General features: G+C 46.4%; 1 protein-coding gene across 2 annotated transcripts in view; it reads left to right on the top strand.

Annotated features, from left to right (window-relative positions):
* LOC103618005 (myosin-3-like) overlaps nt 1-19,986 on the top strand; it is a 26,705-nt gene extending 6,719 nt beyond the window's left edge. Inside the window, exons 5-39 of one of the 2 annotated variants that reach the window (XM_017737715.1) lie at nt 540-648; nt 1,179-1,271; nt 1,571-1,634; nt 1,715-1,813; nt 3,103-3,206; nt 3,287-3,425; nt 4,037-4,155; nt 4,352-4,501; nt 4,943-5,113; nt 5,730-6,039; nt 6,209-6,282; nt 6,535-6,622; nt 6,709-6,826; nt 7,730-7,853; nt 7,933-8,069; nt 8,146-8,401; nt 8,579-8,821; nt 9,191-9,367; nt 9,448-9,593; nt 9,680-9,770; nt 10,189-10,578; nt 10,680-10,806; nt 11,587-11,705; nt 12,220-12,416; nt 12,591-12,774; nt 13,418-13,583; nt 14,145-14,269; nt 14,461-14,769; nt 14,854-15,057; nt 15,192-15,317; nt 16,580-16,750; nt 16,843-16,947; nt 17,021-17,116; nt 17,241-17,378; nt 19,825-19,986. In XM_017737715.1, the coding sequence (XP_017593204.1) occupies nt 540-648; nt 1,179-1,271; nt 1,571-1,634; nt 1,715-1,813; nt 3,103-3,206; nt 3,287-3,425; nt 4,037-4,155; nt 4,352-4,501; nt 4,943-5,113; nt 5,730-6,039; nt 6,209-6,282; nt 6,535-6,622; nt 6,709-6,826; nt 7,730-7,853; nt 7,933-8,069; nt 8,146-8,401; nt 8,579-8,821; nt 9,191-9,367; nt 9,448-9,593; nt 9,680-9,770; nt 10,189-10,578; nt 10,680-10,806; nt 11,587-11,705; nt 12,220-12,416; nt 12,591-12,774; nt 13,418-13,583; nt 14,145-14,269; nt 14,461-14,769; nt 14,854-15,057; nt 15,192-15,317; nt 16,580-16,750; nt 16,843-16,947; nt 17,021-17,116; nt 17,241-17,378; nt 19,825-19,848 (5,293 nt within the window). In that variant the 3' untranslated portion in view covers nt 19,849-19,986. Of the gene's footprint in view, nt 1-539; nt 649-1,178; nt 1,272-1,570; nt 1,635-1,714; nt 1,814-3,102; nt 3,207-3,286; nt 3,426-4,036; nt 4,156-4,351; nt 4,502-4,942; nt 5,114-5,729; nt 6,040-6,208; nt 6,283-6,534; nt 6,623-6,708; nt 6,827-7,729; nt 7,854-7,932; nt 8,070-8,145; nt 8,402-8,578; nt 8,822-9,190; nt 9,368-9,447; nt 9,594-9,679; nt 9,771-10,188; nt 10,579-10,679; nt 10,807-11,586; nt 11,706-12,219; nt 12,417-12,590; nt 12,775-13,417; nt 13,584-14,144; nt 14,270-14,460; nt 14,770-14,853; nt 15,058-15,191; nt 15,318-16,579; nt 16,751-16,842; nt 16,948-17,020; nt 17,117-17,240; nt 17,379-19,824 lie in introns of those variants that run through there. The other variant, XM_017737714.1, reaches the window with a different exon arrangement.
* The last annotated feature ends 5,387 nt before the right edge of the window (nt 19,987-25,373 follow it).

Here is a 25,373-nt window from a genome sequence, read left to right as displayed (position 1 = left end):
GCGAGAGAGCCATTACCAAGATTTACACAGCCTTTTAAAGATATTTTAGCCAATAGTTACTAAAAATGTACATTATTTTCACTTTCTTACCAATTATTCAGTAACACGGGCAGGAACTGCAGAATTTTCTATCCAATCAATCCAAACTACTTTTACTGCAGAACATGGAGTAGTAGAAGAAGGAGAAGAAGGTTTAGAGAACAACAACAATCCTCCATTTTGATATTTTTTACTCTTATCTATTTACTATAAAGAGAAGCCTAAAACCTCTAAATTTTTCACCCTATGACAATCTTACATCGTAGTCTATCACCTAATTCACACCACTGTATTTTCTAGTTGTTGTCTGACTGTTGGTAATTTTTTCCAAGGTTTGAAGCTAAAACAGTGTTGTTCAGGGGGGTGGGAACCCTTAAAAACAGGCAGAGAAATATTCTAGGCACTCTGAGTTCCTACACGCAAGTGCATCTGCCACTTTGGACTTTGTCTCCAACAAAAAGTGGGCAGATTATTCTTCACTCTGGGCTTCCTTTCTGCAGCGGAGAATCCGGTGCTGGGAAGACGGTGAACACGAAGTGTGTCATCCAGTACTACGCCACAATAGCAGCCAGCGGGGATCCGGCCACCAAGAAGGAGTCCCGGATGAAGGTGTGAGGAGGAAGGGCTTGGTGAGGGGCAGCTCAGGATGTTATCCCCTTGTGGCTGTGGACAGCACTGGTGACACACACTTAACTCAAAATATCTTTTATTAACTTCAGCCACTCTTCGAAAGGCAGTAGGACCAGGGGCTGATGTGCAGTTAGCACCACAACAAATACAAGCCACCAGAGCTGCCACTGATGCTGCCCAGGTGTAGCTTTACCTGGACTGAAACCAGGTCTGCAGGATTGGTGCCCAGGAAGAATCAGAGGCTCATTTCTTAGCATGGATCAATCTGTCCCTGTGGCTGGGACCTGAGAGCTCTGACTGTTTGGGAAATTCCGACTAAGATGACAACAAGTTATTTGTTGTTTACCCCCGGCACTGGTTCTTGGTGCTGGAGTTGAGGAGGTGCTGCAGCAGCAGTGTACAGCTGAAATGAAGGGCATGTGGCTGTACGTGTAACCAAACCATAGAGTCACTTCTTCCTACCACATAGCTCATGGTGTTTTTCATTAATTATTCAATTATTCTTGCAGGGTATGCTCAAGGATCAAATCCTCAGTGCCAACCCACTGCTGGAGGCCTTTGGGAATGCCAAGACTGTGAGAAATGACAACTCCTCACGCTTCGTGAGTCATCCTGTGTCTGTCTTTCTGCCCTCCTGTGTTTCTAATGCTCTTTGCCTGCTTGTTAGTTGTGACTGCAAGCCCCTTGGCTGGGAAAAATGTTCTTGCTTACCAATTCCTTGTTATTTATGAGATGCTGATGTATTAGCAGCTGTTTTCTGCTCACACTGCTGCAGCCCCTTTATCTATCTTTATATATTGAAGCTAATTCAGACTGATTTGGTGATGCTGTCACTAAGACGGAAGAGGTAAAAATACTCTGAGATTTCTACACTGACCACCACCTTTTGTCTGCTTGCCAGGGTAAATTCATCCGTATCCACTTTGGAACCTCTGGAAAACTGGCCTCTGGTGACATTGAGACCTGTGAGTAACTGGGGGGAGGGCTGACAGCTTCGCTGGAAAGTAAAGAACCTGAAAAATGTCTGTGTGCATACATGTTACAGACTTGCTGGAAAAGTCAAGAGTCACTTTCCAGCTGAAAGCTGAGAGAAGCTACCATATCTTCTACCAGATCCTCTCCAATAAGAAGCCTGAACTGCTTGGTAAGGACAGCCCTCACCTGGTGACATTGAGTAAAGTCAGTGTGGGAAACATCTCCCTCAATGTGCCAGCTCAGTGACAGAGGGTCCAGTGGCACCAGGGCACAGTGCCCTGTGTCACATGCCCCCAGGTGTCCCTTTGGCAGTGCCTCAGTCTGTGCAGAGCAGGGATCACGTGCTGATTTACATCCTGCCCAGGTTCCCCAAGCTGTACTTGTGTCTCTGCATAACAGGGTCACACTAGGGCTTACTCCATCTCCATTTATCCTCCCTGGGTAAGTTGTAATACAATCTGTGTGCAGGTGAGGTGCAGGGGTGGCCAATGTACTCTGCCTCACACCTTGCTATTCTCAGTGGTGTGGAAATTCCAACTTAGATGGGCCAGATCCTGGGAATACTCTTCATTAGAAAGGTAAGCAATTCTGGGTGCAGGATGGCCAGCTACCCTGATCTACAAACCATTTATCTGAGCTTTTCGTCATACGGGGAGAAGTTATTTCCTGTTTCCAGCACAGCCCCTCTGACCTCCCCCTTCCCACTGCCATGGCATTCCCTACCCATGCCCCACGTCTGTCCCTTTTGCCACACACTCAGCTACTGCACTCATCCTCGGTCCACTCTGCCCATCCCTCCCAACTACCCACAGAACATTTCCCAAGGTGGAGCTCCTGCTCCCACCCTCCCACTCTGTGCCCTCTGACTGTTTACCACCTCACTCTTCCCTCCCCAGGGAGATTGCTGTGTCTGTACAAGGACAGACATATTTACCCTCGGTGTACAGAGGGCTTCCTCTTCTGCACACAGCCCCACCACACAGCTGCATGCCTGCCCCTCTCCTCTTACTCTGCCATAGGATTCAGGACTGAAAATTACTTGGGAATTTTGGCCTCAGTTAGATGGAGATGAACACACATGTGTGCATCACTCATGTGCACCACAGCACCCAGCCCCAGGGGGTGCAAGTGCATTCAGGGATTAGTGTGTGTCATGTATGAGGATAAGCACAAATGAGCCTTATCTAAAGGCCTCTTTCTTAAAAACTATTTCTGTGGATGGCCTGTGTTCTGTGTCTGCCAGTGCTGAGTGCTCAGCTCTGGGTTCTCGACATTAAAGTGGAAGGACTGCTCAGCCAGGGGAAGGCAGATGAGAGGCTTTACTCTGTCTTTCTGGTCTCTTAATAGAAAACCAAGAGTTTGGGATGCAAAAGGAAGGAGAGCCTGTGAAACCTTGCTGAGCCATTGTTCCATCTTCACTGCCAGGCTCTGGCTCTCAGTCCTGTGTTTGCCTTTCAGAGATGCTCCTTGTCACAGCCAACCCATATGACTATCCCTTCATCAGCCAAGGGCAGATCTCTGTGGCCAGCATCGATGACCGGGAGGAGCTTGTAGCCACAGATGTGAGTACAGTTAGCAAGGAGAGACAGTGTCACTTTTACTCTCACCACTGTTAAAGCCAGCTGATCTGTCTGGTGTGTAGGCAGCCATTGACACTTTGGGCTTCAGCCCTGATGAGAGAATGACGATTTACAAGCTGACGGGGGCGATCCTGCACTATGGAAACATGAAGTTCAAGCAGAAAACACGTGAGGAGCAGGCAGAGCCTGATGGCACAGAAGGTAACACCTTCATAGCTGGGAAGAGAACTATTTCCAACTGTTTCCATGCCATTTTTCACTAGAAATGGAGGGAGTCTTCCAGGAGAGACAGTTGTTCCTTGACAAACATAAAACTTCACTAGAAATGGAGGGAGTCTTCCAGGAGAGATGCAGTTGTTCCTTGACAAACATAAAAAGGAGGTTTGATTTTCAACTTACCGTCTCAAGTAGAGGCACTTTGTGCATCCACTTTATTCCTGATGACTCTGCTGTAGGACTCTGTGCCTGGGGCACATTACTGTAGTGCTCTCCAGTTTCTGGTTACACATACAGACTTGTTCTGCTTGGGTGATACTGTGGAGAAGTGGCTTGAAGGGAAAAACTCTGTGGTGTCCCATCAACAGTGCACTCATAGGTTTCACCACATCTGTTGGGGCTGCTGTAGCCACTCCATCATGAGGACCAGTCCTTCAAGGCTGTTCAGAAAAGTAAATGAGAATGTTAGTCAAGATTTGTGGATGGGGTTAAGCCAATCAGGTTGCAGGTTTCAGAGTGAGCTCTGGCTGGTTCCCATGCCCTGTGTGTGCCTGAGCTAAGAAGAAAGTATTTCAAGTTATTACTTTGTTTTCCAGAGGCTGACAAAGCAGCATATCTGATGGGCCTGAACTCAGCAGACTTGCTGAAAGCTTTGTGTTATCCCCGGGTGAAAGTGGGAAATGAATATGTCATGAAGGGCCAAACAGTGGATCAGGTGAGTGTCAAGGAGCAGCAGGGACCGTCCTCTCCCTCAGGAACAGGAATGGGTGCAGGTCACAGCTGAGAATGGTCGGGACCATTAAGGGCTGTTAGTGCACTGGGTGGGCTGTGTAGGTGGGCATGGTGAGGGGTGTTTTATCCTGGGGATGCACTGGCAGTGCCCTGACAGGTGTGTGACCATCTCCCTGCAGGTGCACCAGGCAGTGAATGCCATTGCCAAGTCTGTCTATGAAAAACTCTTCCTGTGGATGGTTGTTCGCATCAACCAACAGCTGGATACGAAGCTGCCACGACAGCACTTCATTGGGGTCTTAGACATTGCTGGCTTTGAGATCTTTGAGGTTTGCTTTTACACAGTACTCTCGGACTTCTGCCTGTCTCTAAACACTGTTTTCATTTTGTTTGACTTCTCTGACCTTTCCTCCTTCTCACCCCAGTGCTGCCCTCAAGAACAGGGCAAATCTGTCTGAAGCTGCTTCTGCCTTTGTAGATCCATCACCCGCTTTGTAAGAGAAGAGACATAGTCTTGAAGCTGCTGTCTCTCTCCCCACAGAAGAGAGTATCCATATTTAGTGACATTAGGGCCACCCAAAACATGGCCAATGCAGGCTGCAGCAACCGTGTGCTGCACTGCTCAACTTTTCTGTAAGCCTGGACACCCATGGTATATCTTTACACTGTTACCAAAACCTGTCTGGGACAGTCTGGCTGACCTTGCCATGAGATCTCTGTGAAAAAAATGTATCAGTTTAACACTATTAACACACGTACTCAAATATTAGTTTAACAGCCTGGAGCAGCTGTGCATCAACTTCACCAATGAGAAACTGCAACAGTTCTTCAACCACCACATGTTCGTGCTGGAGCAGGAGGAGTACAAGAAGGAGGGAATTGAATGGGAGTTCATTGACTTTGGGATGGACCTGGCTGCCTGCATTGAGCTCATTGAGAAGGTGAGTTTCTTAAGCATCTTGTGCAATCACACAAATTGGATCTGTAAAGGGTTCTTTAGAGTGTTTGCACTGAGTGCCTTCAATACAATCTCTCTGGGAAACTTTCAGGTCTCTTCACCTCTTCTGTTTCTTTAAACATTACCCTTGTGATTAATTAATTATCCACTGACTGGGAATGTATCCTGTCTTCTAAAAAGGCCCTCCCTTCCTCCCTCCCTCCCTCCCTCCCTTCCCTCCCTTCCCTCCTTCCTCCTCTCTTTGCATATTCGTTCTTCCTCAGGTTTCTCTGTCAGTTGAATTCAAATGCCAGAAAGCCTCATGCTTTTTGTTCCTTCTGAGTAAGAAGTCACTACTGTATTCTAAGAAGTTACTACACAGTTTTTGCCTGACTTCTTTTGTTTTCCACATGCTGTCTGGGGAGTTCAAAACAGTATATTAAAATCTTATGAGTCCTTTTAAGTATCTTGCTGGCTGTTCACAAAAAATCTTGCTTACCTGCTTCTCCCAGGCTAATTCTCTATAAAATACCTCCAGTACTTCAATTTTAGCATGTCTTTCACTCTGTATTATTATTGCTTGAATTCATCTTATTTGGAAACACCATTTTTCTATTCAGCCCATGGGCATCTTCTCCATCCTGGAAGAGGAGTGCATGTTCCCCAAGGCAACTGACACCTCTTTCAAGAACAAGCTCTATGACCAGCACCTGGGCAAGTCCAGCAACTTCCAGAAGCCCAAGCCTGGTAAAAGCAAGGTTGAGGCCCACTTCTCCCTGGTGCACTATGCTGGCACAGTGGACTACAACATCACTGGCTGGCTGGAGAAGAACAAGGACCCTCTGAATGAAACTGTTGTGGCGCTGTATCAGAAATCATCTATGAAAGTTTTATGCCATCTTTATGCCAGTTTTGCTTCCTTAGATGAAGGTAAGCTTGGAGGATTATGTTTCCAGTTTGGGGTTTCCTACTGTACCTCTTACCTGGCATGTATCACTGTTGAGTCAGTGCTTGTGTGCTGTGCATTAGATGCACAATTACAACACTGGCAAAGGGATCTGCGGCAGTTCCTCAGCTGGACTGTCATCTCATTTTCCAGCTGAAGATGGTGGAAAGAAGAAAGGAACCAAGAAAAAGGGCTCTTCCTTCCAAACTGTCTCTGTACTCTTTCGGGTAAGTGTGTTCTCTGGCAGAGACTGCTGACAGGACAGTCCTGTCACACCTGGCTCCACAGCCACATTTTCATTTTTAGACAGGAGGGAAGTTCTTCAGCAGTAGCCATTTACTTTGCTGATGCCTACAAAGGATTGTAGAATATTCACTAGAGGAGCAAGGAGAAAGTTCTGAATTTTTACTTTTCAGCAGAGCCAAATCACTTTGAGAACTGAGATAATACAGAGATTAGAAATGATCTCTGTTTTACAGGAAAATCTAAATAAGCTGATGTCGAACTTACGAACAACTCATCCTCACTTTGTGCGTTGCATCATTCCCAATGAAACAAAGACCCCAGGTAATTCATAAAACATAGAAAGGTGCAGAAAGAGCAATTGACCAATGCTAGAACAATCAGTATGTCCCCATGTTGCTCTGTCACAGGCCTGATGGATCACAAGCTTGTTCTGCACCAGCTGCGGTGTAATGGTGTTCTGGAAGGCATTCGGATCTGCAGGAAAGGATTTCCTAACAAGATATCATATGGGGATTTCAAACAGAGGTCAGTAATGACATTCTTGTGTCTGCATTGAGCCCAATTCATTTGAAAGAAGAGTCTTGCTAAACCAGTCCATGATACAGTTGTTAGGAAAGGACTATTTTAATATTTAACACTCACGGAAAGCAGAAGACATATCTAATAGCATGGTCTGTGTGGGCAGTGCCCACCCAGATGCCTTCCTCAACACTGTATGCCAAAATCTATTTTTAATTCATTCCTGTTAATCTGAATGTTTGGATATTCTTTGCTTTAAATCTCAAATTGGACACAAGCATGTTTCAGCAAAAATACAGAGGGTGGTCTGTGCACATCCTGTATTTAACAGCTATCTAATAGAGTTTTGAAGAACGTGGTTTAAATAATTCTAACTAGAAAGGTTTCACAGAGAGGAAATTGTGTTAAACCCAATACTCCTTCTTGATGAAATGTTAAGTTTAACTGGCAAATGGAGCTGCAGTAACAAAAGCGACTTCAAGAGGAAATCCAAGTTAGTTCCACATGGTCCTCTCATTTTCTGCTGGGCAAACATTTCTGCATGCTAGCCTTTCTACAGCATTAGCACATTCCTTTATAGATAAAACCCCACAACCAAAAAATCTTGTCTTGGGAACTGCTGTGCAATTAAGACATTTATAAAGGGTTGCTAAATTCACCAAACTGGTGATAATGAGTGTGACACAGATGAGCAGAGTCTCTCCGTTCCAGTGAGGGCTGTAATGCATCCTTGGAACCTACTGAACTGACCTGCTGGTATTTGCTGCTTTTCTTACTGCTTTGCTATTTGAGGCTGGAGGTGTGAGTCAGACTCAGCCTTCCTCTGTATCTTCAAACTGACAGCTGTTCTTGTGGCATCCTGTGCACTAAAATGGTTCTGATGGGTAAGCTTTTTCTTTGTTTTATCAGATACCACCTTCTGAATGCCAGTGTCATTCCAGAAGGAACATTTATTGATAGCAAGAAGGCGTGTGAAAAGTTGCTGTCTTCCATTGAGATTGATCATACTCAGTACAAATTTGGACACACTAAGGTAAATGTTTAATTTTGCCATCATTCATTGCACTGAAATGTAAGCCCAGCAACAGATGATGTCTGTTCTTTGGCTGCAGGTGTTCTTCAAGGCAGGCTTGCTGGGTGTCCTGGAAGAGATGCGAGATGATTGCTTAGGACAGCTGATCACACGGACCCAGGCTTTGTGCAGGGGATACCTCCGGAGACTTGAGTTGAAAAGAATGTTTGACCAGAGGTGTGTGTCTTCTGCCAGGCCTGGTTGCTCAAAGATGGGCTTTATTCACAGTACTGATGGATCACTTTGGTTTCAGGGAGTCCGTCCTCTGCATCCAGTACAACATCCGTGCATTCATGAAAGTCAAGCAGTGGCCCTGGATGAAGCTGTACTTCAAGTTAAAACCCCTCTTAAAAAGTGTGGAAACTGAGAAAGAACTGGCCATGATGAAGGAAGAGTTTGAGAGAACAAAAGAAGAACTGGCTAAATCAGAAACCACGAGGAATGAACTGGAAGAAAAATTGGTGACTCTGGTGCAAGAGAAAAAGGACCTACAGCTGCAAGTACAAACTGTATGTAATTTAAATAATTTTTGGCTCTTCAGATTACATCAGTTTTGTCTGATGCCAGGAAAGGGCTGAAAGGAAATCCTTTTATTTCACGTTCCAGCCATTTAATAAGCAGGTGATTTCTGTAAGTGTCAGTGCCAATGTGTGACAATGAAACACATTTCTGTTCTCTGTAAAAAGGAAAATGAAAATTTGGCTGATGCTGAAGAAAGATGTGACCAGCTGATCAAACTAAAATTCCAGCTGGAAGCAAGAATAAAGGAGGTAATGGAAAAGCTGGAGGATGAGGAGGAGATGAATGCTGATCTGGCAGCCAGAAAGAGGAAACTGGAGGATGAATGCTCTGAGCTGAAGAAAGATATTGATGACCTTGAGTCAACATTGGTCAAGGCTGAAAAGGAAAAGCATGCCACCGAAAACAAGGTGCTTTTTATTTCTGCAATGTTTAATTACAGTTGCTCTGTCTATGTATAGGCTGTAAAGGTTCAGTAAACTTGAATGCTTACACACTGCTGTGTAAGGACATCTATGGGCCTGGTACTGAAGCTGGGCACCTCTGTTGTGCAGGAAAACCAACCCATAAGCATACAAAAATGCATTAAAATTAAAGTTCAGCATTGCTTTGTGACTTCTGAAGGGTTGATAGATAAGCAGAGAGATTGTAGAGTTTGACCATACAATGCAAGTAATTAAGCTCCTTTGGGAGTCTAACAACAAGTTCATTATCTGTGTTCATTGCCTATGTGAGGGCCAAAATTATTAGTGACCTTTAAGTATTTTGCTTTACAATAGGTGAAAAATCTGACTGAAGTAGTGACAGGTTTGGATGAGACTGTTGCAAAGTTAGTCAAGGAGAAGAAGGCCCTGCAAGAGGCCCAGCAACAGGCACTGGATGACCTGCAAATAGAGGAGGACAAAGTTAATACCCTCACCAAAGCTAGGACCAAGCTGGAGCAGCAAGTGAACCATGTGAGCATGTTCCACACAAGGAGAAAGAGCAAATTCTTTGGTTGTTCCATCAGTCATGTTTATATATGTTTATGTTGCAGGTTGAAGGATCTTTAGAACTCGAAAGAAAAGCATGTGTGGACCTTGGACGAGCAAAGAGAAAGCTTGAGGGAGACTTGAAACTTGCACAGGAAACCATAGTAGATCTGGAGAATGATAAACAACATTTAGATGAAAAATTAAGGAAGTATGAGAAAAAAAATTGGTGAAAAATGTATTATTTGGCTTTAACTGGACATATTTTTTTTTATTAAAAGAACATCTCCTTCACAGGAAAGACTTTGATTTTAACCAGATGCAAAATAAAATTGGAGAACAGCAAAATTCAGGTACTCATTTGCAGAAGAAGATCAGAGAATTGCAGGCAAGAGACTTTATGTACCTACTTCATCGTTACTGTTTGCTTGTTTTAAACTGTAGTACCACGAGTAATGCTTGTCCACAGTTTGGCACTGGCTCCGTCAGACACGGGGGAAGCTTCCAGCAGCTTCTCACAGAAGTCACCCCTGTATCCCCCCCACTGCCAAAACCTGGCCATGCAAACCCAATACAACAACAGAAAGCTGTGATCTAAAGTTAGAATGAGTTGATCCATAAGTCCTTTCCTGTCAGTAAGTCTTTACCTACGATAGCAAAACAGTGAAATTCAAAGAAAGTTTGTTCTGCTCATAGTCTCCAAAACAAGGTGCTTGGTGTTCTACTGTGACAAATATGCATTAACCTGAGCACTGAATTACTTGTTCCCTATTTAATTACTGATGTGCTATTACCTCGTTATATAGGCCCGTGCTGCAGAGCTGGAAGAGGAGGCTAGGAGTGAGAAAGTGACGCGGGCAAAAGCAGAGAAGCGTTGTGGTGAGCTGGCGAGGGAGCTGGAGGAAATCCGTGGAAGTCTTGAAGAGGCTGGAGGAGCCACCGCTGCTCAGACAGAACTCAACAAGAAGCGCGAGGCAGAATTCCAGAAGATGCGCCGTGACCTGGAAGAGGCCACGCTGCAGCACGAAGCCACGGCTGCCGCCCTGCGCAAGAAGCACGCGGACAGCACCGCTGAGCTGGGGGAGCAGATCGACAACCTGCAACGCGTGAAGCAGAAGCTGGAGAAGGAGAAGAGTGAGATGAAGATGGAGATTGATGACTTGGCTGGTCGTACAGAGACCATTACCAAGTCCAAGGTGTTTCTCCTTAACTTAAGTACTTGAATTGTCAATATTTCTGTCCGCTGGGAACTTTACAAACACACCTACACAGATTCCACTTTCTTATTCTCTTTCAGGCTAATCTGGATAAAAGGTACCGCACCCTGGAAGATGAGATGAGTGAGATGAAAGCCAAACTTGAGGAGCACCAGAGGAATGTGAATGAGATGGTGATACAAAAAGCCCAGCTCCAGACAGAGTCTGGTAAGGAAGGCACCAAGATGTGCTGCAAGGATATTTTTTCCCTTCAGTAGCAAACAGATTCTCTCATGTACCATTCTCTGACCAGTTGTAAGGTCATTGAGCATAGTGCTCAGGGGAAATCTTAGAACGAAAATGAAAAATTGAGAAAAAATGTAAAATGGCTGAGGAAAAATCTGAAAAAGACAATATTGGAGAGCTACAAGAAGTACTGAGAATTCTAGAGATGATGGCATAAGCTCTAGGCACCTCTCCAAGAAAGGGGAAAGGTGTATTTCAGCCCACAGGACAGAGGATGACATGGAATAAAGGTTTTCCAGTTACTGTAAATCTTATGAAAGGAAACTTTAGGGTTTAGCTCTTGCATCACAAGGCCAATTATGGGAAACTGCTACAGCATTTTGTGTCAGTTCAGCCAGTGTGACAGCATAAAATCCTACTGCTTCAAAATTAAAATTGGGCTTTAAAAGAAACAATTAAGCAAATTTTCTAAAGCATTTGTCTTCAGGAAAAAAATAGCATCCAGTGGATCAGAACTGTAATAAGGGATACAGTTAGAATTGGGGAATCAGGTGAATTTAGATAAAGAAAGAACACCACCAAAAGCATTTTGAAGGAGTAAAATATATTGTGCAATGGTAGATGTATGTACACAATAGGAGCAACTGATAAGGTAAACAGTGCTGTGTGATTCCACTTACCTATTATTATTTTTATTATATATGACTGGTTTCAGGATGCTTAATCTGGACAGTATTGAGAACTTGTTCTCTCTTGTCACAGGTGAACTAAGCCGTCAACTCAAAGAGAAAGAAACTGTGAGGCTGCAGCTGTCCAGGAGCAAGCAGGCACTTACACAGCAGGTGGAAGAACTCAAGAGGCAGCTGGAGGAAGAGATCAAGGTAGCGTGAACCAGTGAGCACCTGCTAAGGCTTCAAAATGTATCCAGGTCTCAGTTCATTTAAAAAACACTTTTGGGAGTTTGTAAGTATTGCCTATAGTCTAACACAGTAAAATTACTCCTGGGCAGGATGTGTACAGTAAGCACTGTGTGCAGGGCTTAGGACAACTCTGCTAAGGATGACTCTGGCATGCTAGAAGTGATTTAAGTTTTGGTGAATTTTTTCATGTTTTTAAATTTTAAAGCCATGGTCTGTGTGATTTCTTTAGCTTCTGTAGCCACAGGGAAGAAAAGTTACAGCATATGCCAAGGTGAAAGCATCACTTTTGGTCTTTTCTAGTGGTAGAGTTGAGAAAAGTTGGTGACAGGTAGAGGCAGCTGCCTGAACACTTACGAAACCCCAGCTCTTTGTCTTCTGATCAAGCTGCAGGAATCATATTTCAGATGTGCAAGGTCATGAGGTCGCCTGCTGGTCACAGCTAACATAAATACATGATACTATGGGTGATTTTTAGGCCAAGAACGCCCTGGCCCACGCCCTGCAGTCCGCTCGCCACGACTGTGACTTGCTCCGGGCACAATATGAGGAGGAGCAGGAGGCCAAGGGGGAGCTGCAGCGCGCCCTGTCCAAGGCCAACAGTGAAGTGGCCCAGTGGAGAACCAAATACGAGACGGACGCGATTCAGCGCACGGAGGAGCTCGAGGAGGCCAAGTACAGAATAGATGAGATGAGCTGTCCCGATGTATATTGGGCAGAACATAGACCCACTTTTAATAGCCTGACCTAAATTATTTTCTTGGGGTTTACATACAGTCATAATTAAAATCAGACGCATAATGCAATGATTTTTTTAATCATATGCTTGTTTTATTTATGTGCCTTAAGGAAAAAGCTCTGTCAGCATCTTCAGGAAGCAGGGCAGCAGGAGGAGACACTGAATTCCAAGTGTGCTACCTTGGAGAAGATGAAGTTGAAGTTGCAGGGGGAGGTGGAGGATCTGACGCTGGACATAGAAAGAGCAAACACATCAGCAGCTGCCCTTGACAGGAGACAGCAGAGCTTTGATAAGGTGATAAGTGAGCACAGTATCTTTCAAGTGTAGCCTTCCTAGAAAGCCAAACTAACACTCTGTACATCAGTCAATGCTGAAGTCAAGGTGAATCTAACTAGAGCCACAAGGGCATGGCAGTAGGAATTTGTCCTGGTTTCAGAGACTGCAGTATTTATCTAGTAAAAAATACAGTCACAGATAAACTAACAGTTTCAGTGCCAGCAGAAAATGAAACATAATAGCCTCTCCTATGAGGAAAGGCTGAGAGAATTGGGATTGTTCAGCCTGGAGAAGAGAAGCTTCAGGGTGACCTAATCGTGGCCTTCCAGTGCCTGAAGGAAGCTACAAGAAAGGTGAGAGAGACTATTGACAAGGGCCCAGATTGACAGGACAAGGGGGAATGGCTTCACACTGACAGAGAGTAGGTTTAGATTGGATATTAGGATGAAATTCTTCCCTGTGGGGGTGGGGAGGCCCTGGCACAGGTTGCCTAGAGAAGCTGGGGCTGCCCCATCCCTGGAAGTGTCCCAAGGCCAGGCTAGACAGGGCTTAGAGCAACTTAGTGGGAAGTGTCCCTGCCCATGGCAGGGGATTTGGAACTAGGTGATCTTTGATGTCCCTTCCAACCCAAAACGTTCTATGATTCTATGATGTCTTCCAGGTCATGGCAGAATGGAAGGGGAAGTATGAGGAAAGCCAGCTGGAACGGGAAGCTCTCTCTAAAGAATCAGGCTCGCTGAACACAGAGCTTTTCAAAGTGAAAAGTGCCTATGAGGAAACTTTAGATCAGCTTGAAACAATCAAACGGGAGAACACCACTCTCCAGCGTACGTGTTTGGCTCTGGTTTCCCGTTAGCTTTCACAGACCAACCACAACAGGGTGTGCTCCACGAGCACGCTCATATCTGCAGGAGGGCACCAAGTGACAGCACTCTGTCCTTCCTGTGCTCTCCATCTTAATTCAGAATATCAGTGTCTTACCAAAAGTTGTCAAGCATGTTTGTAAAGTGATGAAGCTAATAAAGCAAATGTCCTGGCTCTCCATTATCTGCTGCAGACAGTGAGGGGCGATTCTCAGGTAAAGGTAGTGACCTCAGGAGACTGAACAGCTCACGAAAGTGAGTTTTACAGGTGCCTGTCCATAGATTTAACACATGCAGGGCTCTTCCAGGCTCTCTGTGAGGATGTCTGTGAAACCCTACTGATGCCCCACTTAGCCTGCATGAGTGGGTTCTGTCTGGTTTTATCTGTACATATTGACAGACATGCATACACTGTGTACACGTGTACATATGTGTACACATATTTATGTGTGCAAAAGAGGTGCTGAATGCAGCAACAAAGCATAGAGTTCAGCTCCTCTGGTTGATGCCATTCTTCTCTCACAGAGGAAGTAGCTGATCTGACAGAGCAGATAACTGCAAATGGAAAAATGATCAGAGACCTTGAGAAAGCCAAAAAGCAAGCTGAAGTAGAAAAAAATGGTCTGCAATTAGCTCTGGAGGAGGCAGAGGTGAGCTAGTTTAAATATTACTGTAAAGAACATTCTGAACAGCTTTCTGTTCCCTTTTTTGGCAGTAGCTGTGTGCAAGGTTGATTGCCACGAACTTTAGGAGTTTCTGTGAAGTCACTGAGTACCACCACAATAATAATGTTCTCTGAAATGTTACCTTCCTCTTTATTTTCCCCCTTTTTCTTTTAAAGGCAGCCCTTGAGCACGAAGAAGTCAAAATCCTTGGTGTCAACCAAGAACTGACTCAGATGAAGTCAGAAATCAGCAGAAAGATTGCTGACAAGGATGAGGAGATTGACCAGCTAAAAAAGAACCAAGAAAAGATTGTGGAGACAGTGCAGGGTGTTTTGGACGCTGAGATCAGGAGCAGAAGCGAATCTTTAAGGCTGAAGAAGAAGATGGAGGGAGACCTGAATGAAATGGAGATCCAGCTGAGCCATGCCAACCGCCAGGCTGCAGAGACACAGAAACACCTACACAGCATCCAGGGAGCTCTCAAGGTCTTGCTTTACCTTCTGGTTGATTTATTTTTAAGCACAGTATTCGGGAAATTCATTAGGGCAAAACTGGCTCTTCAAATACAGGACACACAGCTGCACTTGGATGATGCTCTCAGGACACAGGAGGACCTGAAGGAGCAGGTGGCCATGGTGGAGCGCAGGGCAAACCTGCTGCAGGCTGAAGTTGAGGAGCTGCGGGCAGCCCTGGAGCAGACGGAGCAGTCGAGGAAATTGGCTGAGCAGGAGCTTCTGGATGCCACTGAACGTGTGCAGCTCCTCCATACCCAGGTAGTTTGCTTTGCTAAGACTGATGTGATTTGGGGTACAGAGATTGATGGAGGAAGAATGAATAGTAATTGATAGTCTCTATGTGTAAGAGACCACAGACAGATACTCAAAGCCTCTCTCTTTCTCCTTCACAGAATGCCAGCCTTTTTAATACAAAGAAGAAGCTTGAAACTGATATGGCACAAATCCAAACAGAGATAGAGGATGTTACTAATGAAGCAAAGAGTGCTGAAGAAAGAGCAAAGAAGGCAATGACAGATGTGAGGATGTTACTGTGGTTTTCGCTTTGAATTTTCAAGGCTCCCAGTGGCATTGCTGCTGGGAGTTAATGCAAATACTCTTGTCACATGGTGGACAAGGAACCAGTCTGTGGGCCTGGTTGAAAAGGCTACGTGTCAGAGGAGGATTAGAGCAACAGGGAACATGTCCTGCTGACAGATGGGGCTGTTGCCATCACAAAGAACTAAACCCACATTTAGTCAGTTGAAAACAAAATAACTTTCTTCAGTGCTGCATGAAAACGTAATCCACAAAGAAATCCTGCAGTATTGAAACCAGTAAATTGGCTAAGGTATTTGAATAGTTGTCTTTGCAAAATCCTATTTAACAACTTTTCAAATGAGAATTGTAAATTTCCATTCAGAATTGGTGCTAAATCCTCCCATGCAAGACCTGTGAAGGTCAGCCAGGCAATAGGACTGGTGAGTCATGGGACTCTTTCTGCTAATGATTTTTGATGCAGAGGATCAAACAAAAATCTCAACACTTAGATAGATTATGTGGAATTAAAATAGAAAGAAAGTTTTTCAGCTTGCTTGTGAAAAGGGGAAAAAAAATGAAATAGAATCTCAGAATCATTATGACTGGGAGGGATCTCTGGAGATCATCCGTTCCAACCCCCCTGTCCGGGAAGGGTCACCTGCAACAGGTGACACAGGAATGTCTCCAGAGGGAGACTCCATGCCCTCCCTGGGCAGCTGTTCCATGCTCTGCCACCCTCCAGGGAAAGAAGCTCTTCCTCGCGTTGAGGTGTTACTGTGTTTTAATAATTTTTATTCTGTTTGATTAAAAGAGAAAAAAACCATTACAATGAATTATACACACATACACGTATCTATTTATATAAAACTTCTAGTGCTCACATTTTTCAATTTAGACCTTTTCAGATATTTTGCTGCCAAAGCAATTTGTTGAATTTTACCTTAATTATAAGTAATGTCACTCAAAAAATATTTCACTGAAGTGCTTAATTTTATTGTGTAGGAATGCAATGTTTGAGAGCAAAATAAATCTTAGTTTGTCTTAAATAACATAAATTAGTCTGCAGTAAAGCAGACTTCTCCCATCCTTTTCCCTACTATTTCATGTCATGTTTTTGCCATTATCATGTCAGGGAAAAAACAAAACAGGGAGTGGGGTGGCAGGAATGGTCAGCAGGACACAGGAGTTAATCCCCTGCTGGTGCACAGTAGGTGCTGTTCTTTCACATTCTTCCAGTTTCTTGTGTCATCTCCCTTCCAAGGCAGCCAAGATGGCAGAAGAGCTGAAGAAGGAGCAGGACACCAGTGCCCACCTGGAGAGGATGAAGAAGAACCTGGACCAGACGGTGAAGGACCTGCAGCACCGTCTGGAAGAGGCCGAGCAGCTGGCACTGAAGGGAGGGAAGAAGCAGATCCAGAAGCTGGAGGCCAGGGTGGGTACCAGCACTGAACATGGGTGTCAGAAACATCTTTCTTCTCCAAGTCCTGTGTGAGGGCTTAAACCAATTGTTGATTAATTCACTAGATCCGAGAATTAGAAGCTGAGCTGGAAGAAGAACATAAACAATCTTCAGAGGCTATGAAAAACATCTGCAAATATGAACGGCATGTCAAAGAGCTCACTTTTCAGGTGGGTAGAAATAGAAAGCAATTCTGATGTTTTGTCTCCCAAGGACATACAATTGCATGTTCTCTTTCCACAGTGTGAAGAACACAGGAAAAACACGATTAGGTTACAAGATCTGGTAGATAAACTGCAGATGAAAATCAAATCCTACAAAAGACAAGCTGAGGAAGCCGTGAGTCACGAAAGTGAAGCAAATACCTATTTACCAGTTCATAGGACTGTCAGTTTAAAAGTTGACTCTGTGCCCCAGCATGTTGCCAGATGGTTTTAAATTTCTTTTTGTTTTGCAATTTCAGGATGAACAAGCCAATATTAATCTCTCCAAACTGAGAAATGCACAGCATAAGATACGTGAGGCCGAGGAAAGGGCAGATATTGCTGAGAGCCAAGTAAATAAGCTCAGAGCTAAGGCCCGAGAAGGCCCTGCTACAAAGGTAAGGCTTTACTGCCAGTGTGCTATTTGCTCAAACAAGTCTAGCAGCAGATTTGTGCCTCGCCAGTGGTACAGACATCATTTGGAAATGACAGCTCTGGAAGGAAGGGGCTTTTAAAGACAAGCTGAGTGGGGTGGGGTTGTTCAGCCTGAGGAAGAGAAGGCTCTGAGCAGACTTTATTCTGTGACTCTGGGGTTTCAGGCTCTGGTACCGAGCATGAGTCTTCTGGCCAGTTTCATCACATTAGTTTCAGATTTAAGGAGCTGCCTCATAAAGTGAAAGTAATGAGAGCCAATCTAACTGAACATTCCTAGAACAGCCCTTCTTTGAGCCTCAGGCAGAACTAGCATTCTGATTGAGAAAAGAACAGAAGCTCTGTGCCCTTAGCTGAACGTCCTGGACAGTTGTCTATCTCCAACCCAAGAGTGGTACAAGATCTAGAGCTGCCTTTCCTCATGTGGTCTGAGCAGGTGTAATGCCTTTTGACTGCACTAGTCTAGCTCAGTTGGTGGTTGGAGGTAAAATACTCTCAGTCCATGTTTTGGAAGAATAACTAGTGACTAGAGTATATATCCAGGAAAGGGAGAACTTTGGCTTCAGGCTGCCTTCTGCAGCATCCTCTTACTCATACAGCATATTCACACTTGAAGACACACTATGGAGAACCTGCTTTCTCCTGAAGGATCTGGCCTGAGACTCAACAGACAGTGTTGGCTCTTCCAGAGGCTGGTCTGCAGCTTTCAGTGAGTCACAGAATCACAGAATTAACCAGGTTGGAAAAGACCTTTGAGGTCATCGAGTCCAACCTGTGACTCATCACCACCTTGTCACCCAGCCCACGGCACTGAGTGCCACATCCAGGCTTCATTAAACACCTCCAGGGACGGTGACTCCGCCACCTCCCTGGGCAGCCCATCCCAGTGCCCAGCCACCCCTTCTGTGAAGAAATTCCTCCTGGTGTCCAACCTAAACCTCCCTTGGCACAGCTCAAGGCTGTGTCTGTGGCGGCCTGCGTGGGAGAAGAGCCCGACCCCCACCTGGCTGCCCCCTCCTGCAGGGAGCTGTAGAGATGGACGAGGTCCCCCCTGAGACTTCTCTTCTGCAGGCTGAGCCCCTCCAGCTCCCTCCGCTGCTCCTCACACCACTTGTGTTCCAGACCCCTCACCAGCCTTGCTGCCCTTCTCTGGCCACTCTCCAGCATCTCCACATCCTTCCTAAATTGAGGGGCCCAGAACTGGACACAGCACTCGAGGTGCAGCCTCACCAGTGCCAAGTACGGAGGAGGAATCACTTCCCTGGTCCTGCCACACTATTCTTGATCCAGGCCAGGTGCCATTGGCCTTCTTGGCCACATGGGCACACTGCTGGCTCATGCTCAGTCAGCTGTCGACCAGCATCTGCAGGTCCCTTTCTGCCTGGCTGCTGTCCAGCCATTCTGTCCCCAGCCTGGAGCATCCCCCTGCAGGTGGCTTTTGTGACCAAAGTGTGGGACCTGGCACCTGGTGTCGTTGAACCTCATATCGTTTGATTTGGCCCAGCAATCCAGCCTGTCCAGGTCCCTCTGCAGAGCCCTCCGACCCTCACCTGATGCCATGCACCAGTAAAAGGCTTTGACTCCTCAGTGCTTGCCTGGCTATCTTGCCAACACCCCAGGGGATGCACTAGGATGGCTGAGTCCAGGTTACTGAGCAAAGGCTCCAGATATGAGATTACCTTATAGAGGGAATGCTCAATCTCTAACAGAATTGGAAGCCCAGAGAGAGGCAAGATTTCAGGAATCTTCTACTGGATATCCCCAGGTGAAGGCTGGTTGAACACACTGACTGTGGGCCACTCTCTGCAATATCCTGTAGGTTTAGATCCTGCTTTGAGGTGCCTGGTACTCCCTTGCACCTGGGAGATGTTAGAAAATACTCAGTGTGAGAGAATTCACATATCTGCGTTTGCTTTGGGTTGTTTTCAGTGTGCTGAAGAAGAAATGGAGTTTTCTGAGAGCAGGTAACAGAATGTTGTTAGACTTGAAAACGTTCTTCCCGTAGGACTGGGGCCTCTTTGAAAGGGGGGAAGGGAGATTAGAAGTTCAGAGATTGTGAAACACAGCCTGGTGACAGACTGTGCCTGCTCCAGACCCGTAATGCAAGGCTTAGGGCTCGCTGCTTTTTGCCCCTGAAAAGAAGGAATAAGCTTAGCAGTACCTGTGTCCCTGTTTTGCCAGTGAAATAATGGAATTAATCTTTTCTTCATGCTTCAGCTGTGGACACTGGCCATCTTGGTGTTACCTGCTTATATTCAACTCACACAGTGGTTTTAAGGGTTCCAGACACCACTGCATTGGCTCGGGCTCCACTTGCACATCCTAGCTAGATGGTGCACTGAGATGGATGATTTTAGGGATCAAAAGACTCATCTTGGCATGTGTGGACTAAACAAAGCCTCTCCTTTCCAGGTGGTGTTAGGAACTGAAAAATGAGCTTCTTCTGGGATAACCAGAACTTCCACAAAGTATCTCTCCAGCTGTGGTAGGAATTTTCCCATTGTTTGTGAACACAAACATTGCTGCTGTGACAGTGTCAATAAAATAGATACCAGCAACTTCAGATGCTCCAAATGTGAATGTTTAAATGAGAGTCATTTTGTTACTAAGTTAAGTATAGTCAAAACTGTGGGTTGGAGCCTTACTACTTCTCTGAGCAGTTTGACCAATTTTATCCTGAATTTAAAACCTAGAGGTTTGACAGGCTTTTTTGCTTTCCCATGGGATGACTTCTGTTTCAGCTCCTGTAGCCTGGAAGCAGCACATTCTCAGCAGACTACCTGCACCTTGTTCTCAGCAGCTTATGACACAGTGCTGTTCCTCAGGATGCAATCCAAAGTCCTGCTGTGCTCCTAGGCCGTGCCACTGACCCTAGCCCACCATGTCAAATGACTGGTTACTCAGTGCAATACTCCACGAACCTGCAGAAGAACAGTTGTAACTTGTTTAGGAGTAGCTGTGCAAAATAACAGAAAATTACAAACTGCTAGGAAAGTCTTGCAACCCTTACCAGACGGTCATTGTTCATTCCAGAGTATCCTGGCATCAACATGGCACTGTCATGTAATCCTCCCAGCCCTCTTGCCTGCTTTTGGTACAAAGTTTGCTGTTTGCTCTTGCCCCAGCTCCACAGTCCCTGGTTCTTTGAGACTCAAAGCACAGTGGGCAGAGCACAGCAGCCCCTGCAAGGCTCTGCATGGAGCTGGCTTTAGCAGGATAACCCCTACCTTCACTGCACCAGCTCTTTCTGCTGGCAGTGCAGCTCTTTCCCATTTCATAAAGTGGAATTCACTTTTGGTTTGTGTTGGCTCTGACTCACAACAGGGTTGGCTGAACAGCAGGTGCCAGAGCCTGGCTTTCCCACCTGGCACCTGGAGTGCCCAGGTTGGCTGCATCCAGGACTATGGTGCCTGTGTTGGCATAACACACCATGCACGTAGGTCTGGTTTGGAGGGGAGGATCCTGAGAGCACGAGGGCAGGTTTGGGCTCAGGGCCTGCTGGCAGCAATGCAGCTCTGTGGAAAGCCTGTGGTACACTTTGAGCTCTGCCAATTGCATGCAATAAGAAATAAAGAGATTGAAAGAAATGCACGGCCATGGTCACAAACCCTCAGCTCGAGTTACTGCACAGAAGCTTGGCCTGTGCTGAGCCATGATGGTCCAGGGCAGCACGAGTGGGAGCACTGCAGTGCTGGGGATCCTCAGAGAAGCACACAGCCCTGTCCAGCATACCAGTCACAGAGCCTGCCATGCCACAGACCACATGCTGAGGCCCTGGTTCAGTCATCACCAGGCAAGGTGATCCACAGGAACCTGAACCACATCATATGGCACCAAATGGGGGGTAAAGACTGACTTTATCACCTGCCTGACCTTTAAGTGAGCAGCCAGGGCTGGACTGTGCACAGTGCCCACACCCATTGTACTGTGTTCTGACAGACACAGGGGATGCCCAACAAGCACAGAGGTACTGGCAAAGCCAGACCAAGGAGGGTAATTTATTAGGCTGCTGGAAAAATAACTTGACCATGAATGAGGGACTTGTGGTTCTTGTCTGCTGGATGAACTGATGGAGTCTTTGTCTGCAGCAGTGCTGGATGTGCATGGGGATGGCTTAAAAGACTGGGACTGTGCCAGGTGGCCTTCTTCCAGGAGCTAGCATGAGACTGACCCCCAAGGGTATGGGATTGCATTTAGTGGCAGCACTTTATAAGCTACCCAATACACCCTCAGTCCCCTGACCACTTGTTCCTGCCTGCTAACATTGCTGCTGTGTATCAGTCCAGCTGAATATGGAGTCACAAGGGGGACCAACTTGGCTGGTTGATCCAACTGGAAAACTCTTCTGGGAAAGTGGTGATTTCTCCTCTGACAGCTTAACGTGCAACTTTTCACAAAGCAAGGTAAATTAAGCAGAAATGAGACGTAAAAAAAGCGGAATGAAAGAAATCCACACCAGAAAAAGAAAAAGGATCTTAAAAGGATGGGAATAAGTTGGGGAGGGAATTTGTCGTGCCTGGGAAGAGGAAAAGGGGCCTCTCAAACATTCCTGATGCTGAGGAACCACTCAGAAATGGAGACCTTCAGGCGGAAAGAGGTGAATACCCTCCCGGATGCAAAGGATTTGTGTTTCAATGCATGCTTTCAGCAAGTTGTTTGGAGCCTTGCAATACTCTGTGGTATCTCTCTCACTCTCGTGGGTATGGCTGAGAATAAAGCAGGCAGCCCCAAGCCCCGAGCTCAGAGACAGGTTCACACCGTCAGGCAGGACCTGCCCTAAGCACGGCTGGGCACTGCTGATGGCACTGAGGGCTGGCCCTGCACCCCCAGCAAACTCACAGCTCCCTCTGCCCTCACCTCCTGCGCTCCAAGGCCACACCAAATTGCCCCTCAGCCTTCACAAGAGCCATTGCTAGAGGAGGGGACAAGGCTGCAGGGAGCTTTGGAGGAGGCCCCTACCAGGAGGATCAGCCCCATCACGTGTCTCCTTTCATCCTCAATGTCAAAAGCCCAAAATAGCCCCGCTCTCCCAAGACTCCTGTGTGGGGTCGTGCCTGTTTGTGGGGATGATTTGCTTCCACTAATAGCGCCTGAAGACATTCCTGGGCGGGTAGGCTGCCTTCTATGTCGCAGTGCAACGTGCTGCCCTGGAGGAGCTGGACACTTGCGCTGTGTGCCAAGACAGCAGCTGCTATTCTTACCCCTGAGAGACTTGCTGCAGCACAGCTCCATTGCCAGCTCAAAGGTTAAACATCAGAATGGGGCCCAGCACCGTGGCTGTGACCATTCCCTCCTGGGATGTGCTGTCCCATGGGCAACACAGCAGCTGCTCAGGTACTTCCAGCAGTCAGCCAGAGCTCCTTGGGGTGGATGGGGCATCCCCTCTCTTGTAAACCAACAAGTTAATGTAATGCCTGTGGACACAGAAGACCATCTTTTGCTTTGCCGGTCAGCAAGAGGCCCCAGTCTGTGAATCCCTTCCCTGGTGAGGAAAGCAGAGGCAGGGCTTACTCCAGGAACAGCAGCATTGCAGAAAGTCTTGTCCTCTCTCTCAACGAAGGTGGAGCAGGAGCAGCCTGAACAGGTCCAGATCAAATAGAGTTGGGCCCCAATGCGTTATGTGTGAGCAGCTGAACTTGATATATTGTGACTCTTGTTGCAGAAAAAAATTGGTAAGAGAGAGTGTGGAAGGGTAACCACAGAACTGAGATGGGGTTGAAACCGTGCTGGGAGTTCAGAAAGTCTCATCGCCCTGAAAGCAAGATGGATGTGTGCAAGGAACAGAAATAAGTGATAAGATGATAGAGGATGTGTGAGTGGAAGAAATGACAACTCAGAACAGGTTTGAGGACAAAAGGTCAGAAGTCTGAGGGGAAACTGCTGAGAAACACTACAATGATAATCTGCAAACGACTAACTCATACCCCACTTCTGAAACTATTTGTAAAGCTTAATTTTAGTTTTGAAGAAATCATTTGCTGTATTTATTCTGTAGTTTCTGCTGAGAAGGTACAAGGCATGTCACTCATGCCCAGGCACGGTGCTGAGCAGAGCTGTGTGCACTGCAGAGAACAAATCCTCAGGCAGCATTTCCCAAACCCAGGAACACAAGCTGTACTGGGAGGACAGAGTGAAAATCCAGACCTTCCCAGAGGGCTGAAGAATTCAGGGACTACTCCCAGGTGGAGCCTGGGAGCCCCCAACATGGCCAGACCTCAGCTCCCCAGGCAGGGCAGGTAACTTGGGCTGGGGTCAGCAGCCTCAGGAGCTGCTTTTCTTCCTGGCAGAGGGTAGGGGGATGGAGGTGGTGCAGAGTACCCCAAGTTTTGAGCTGCTGCTGTGGCCCACCCCACAGGGACCCGGCTTGTCACTCTTTGCGAGCCCACCCTGTGTGGCATATGTTTTATGAAGGATCATCCAAGAAAAACCCTGGAGCTGTTCTGCTTTGCACAGCTGATTTGCCCTTGAGGAGTAGCAGGGGCTTGTATTCTTTCCTTGGCACATCAGATGAATGCAATGAGCAATTAAATAAATGTTTAGCCTGACCCACAAGGGAATATGTCTGCCAATATAGAAAAATGAAACTGTTGATAACCTTCGTAAGGATGCAAAAGGAACTTTTCTGCAAGAACAAGTTAGTTCAGAAATGTCACTAGAAAATTCTGCTACGCATCCTGTTGGCAACTTCACTGCAGTGAGTGTCACTCAGAAAATTCTGTGGTAATCCACTGGGTTGTCTTAGCCTTGAAAAGTCTAATTTTCAAAGTGAGCAGATTAATAGAAATTCCATACCAGTATATTTCCATTTACAGCACTGAAATCTGCCCAGAAGTAGGATTTGTGCATCTGTCCCAAATGAGTGCCAACCAAGGAAGGTACCACCTCATTGCTGTCTTTTTTAGGATGCAGTTGCTGCTTGTGCTAATATTATGCACCTAATCCTAGTTCTCCTTCCCTCCCCCTTTTGCCACTTGCCGTCTTTTGACTTTGTCTTACCCGGAGGCGTCTTAGCCCCACTCCCCTGTTCTGTAACTGGAGCTCCTCAGCTGCTGTGGTGGGTGACAGAAAGGACATCCTGAATGTCACCTCCTAGGCCAGCTCTTCCGCTGGTGTTTGCTGGGAACATGAGGAATCTGATTAAGAGCACAACTCTGATACTCAGCGAAGAGTTCTCCCCCCCAAATCAAAGTTTGCTGCTTTACCTGTCTCCCCAGTGCTCTGTGAGCTGGGCTGTGCCACTCTTGAGGCTCACCCACTGTCACTGAGAGGAACCCACCTTCAGACACATGCCCAAGCATAGCTGCTTGTCACCCAAGTGGGTTCCCTGTGTGACATCATGTTGAGAGAGCTGATAACACACCAAATGCGTATGTAAACAGTGAACAGATGTGTGTAGATTCTACGTTATGGGATATCCACCGCAGTTTATCAGGGTCTGGGCACCAGTCACCCAGCAAGCTGCTTTGGTTGAAGTAGGGCAGAGTAATCACCAGTAGTGACCTGCCACGTACAAGAGTGACTTCTTTTTCCCTTAGCTGTAATGTGTGCTCAGAGGAGCAGCACGTCCGTGCAGATCCTGCTCATTCCTGGTGCCCCCCATGGCCCTCAGCACATCTCAGCTCCTGGTCAGGGCATCAGGGACCCCGATCACCAGAGGAGGAGCTGCAATGACCTGTCCCCATGCACAAGGAGACACCTCTGTCTGTGTAAGGCACCTGAGCCTGCTCTCCAGGCCCTCGACCCACAGCAGGAGGTTTCCTACTGGAGCAGAAGCTGAGCAGCTCTGAGCTCTTTCCAGACTCCCAGGGCTCACTAGCAGGGTGTGCAAGGGGATCCCTGTTGAAGAGGATATCTGCTCTATCCCATGACCATTATAGGCTCCACGTGGGGGTACAAATAGGTCACTGAGACCTGAGAAGGCCAAAGGCTTCTTGGGCTTCATATAGAGATAGCAGGAATTG

Source organism: Corvus brachyrhynchos, unplaced genomic scaffold, assembly GCF_000691975.1.
Source record: "Corvus brachyrhynchos isolate BGI_N302 unplaced genomic scaffold, ASM69197v1 scaffold236, whole genome shotgun sequence".
Taxonomy (NCBI): domain Eukaryota; kingdom Metazoa; phylum Chordata; class Aves; order Passeriformes; family Corvidae; genus Corvus; species Corvus brachyrhynchos.
Note: the sequence above shows the minus strand (reverse complement) of the source record. Positions and strands in the feature narration are given on the sequence as shown.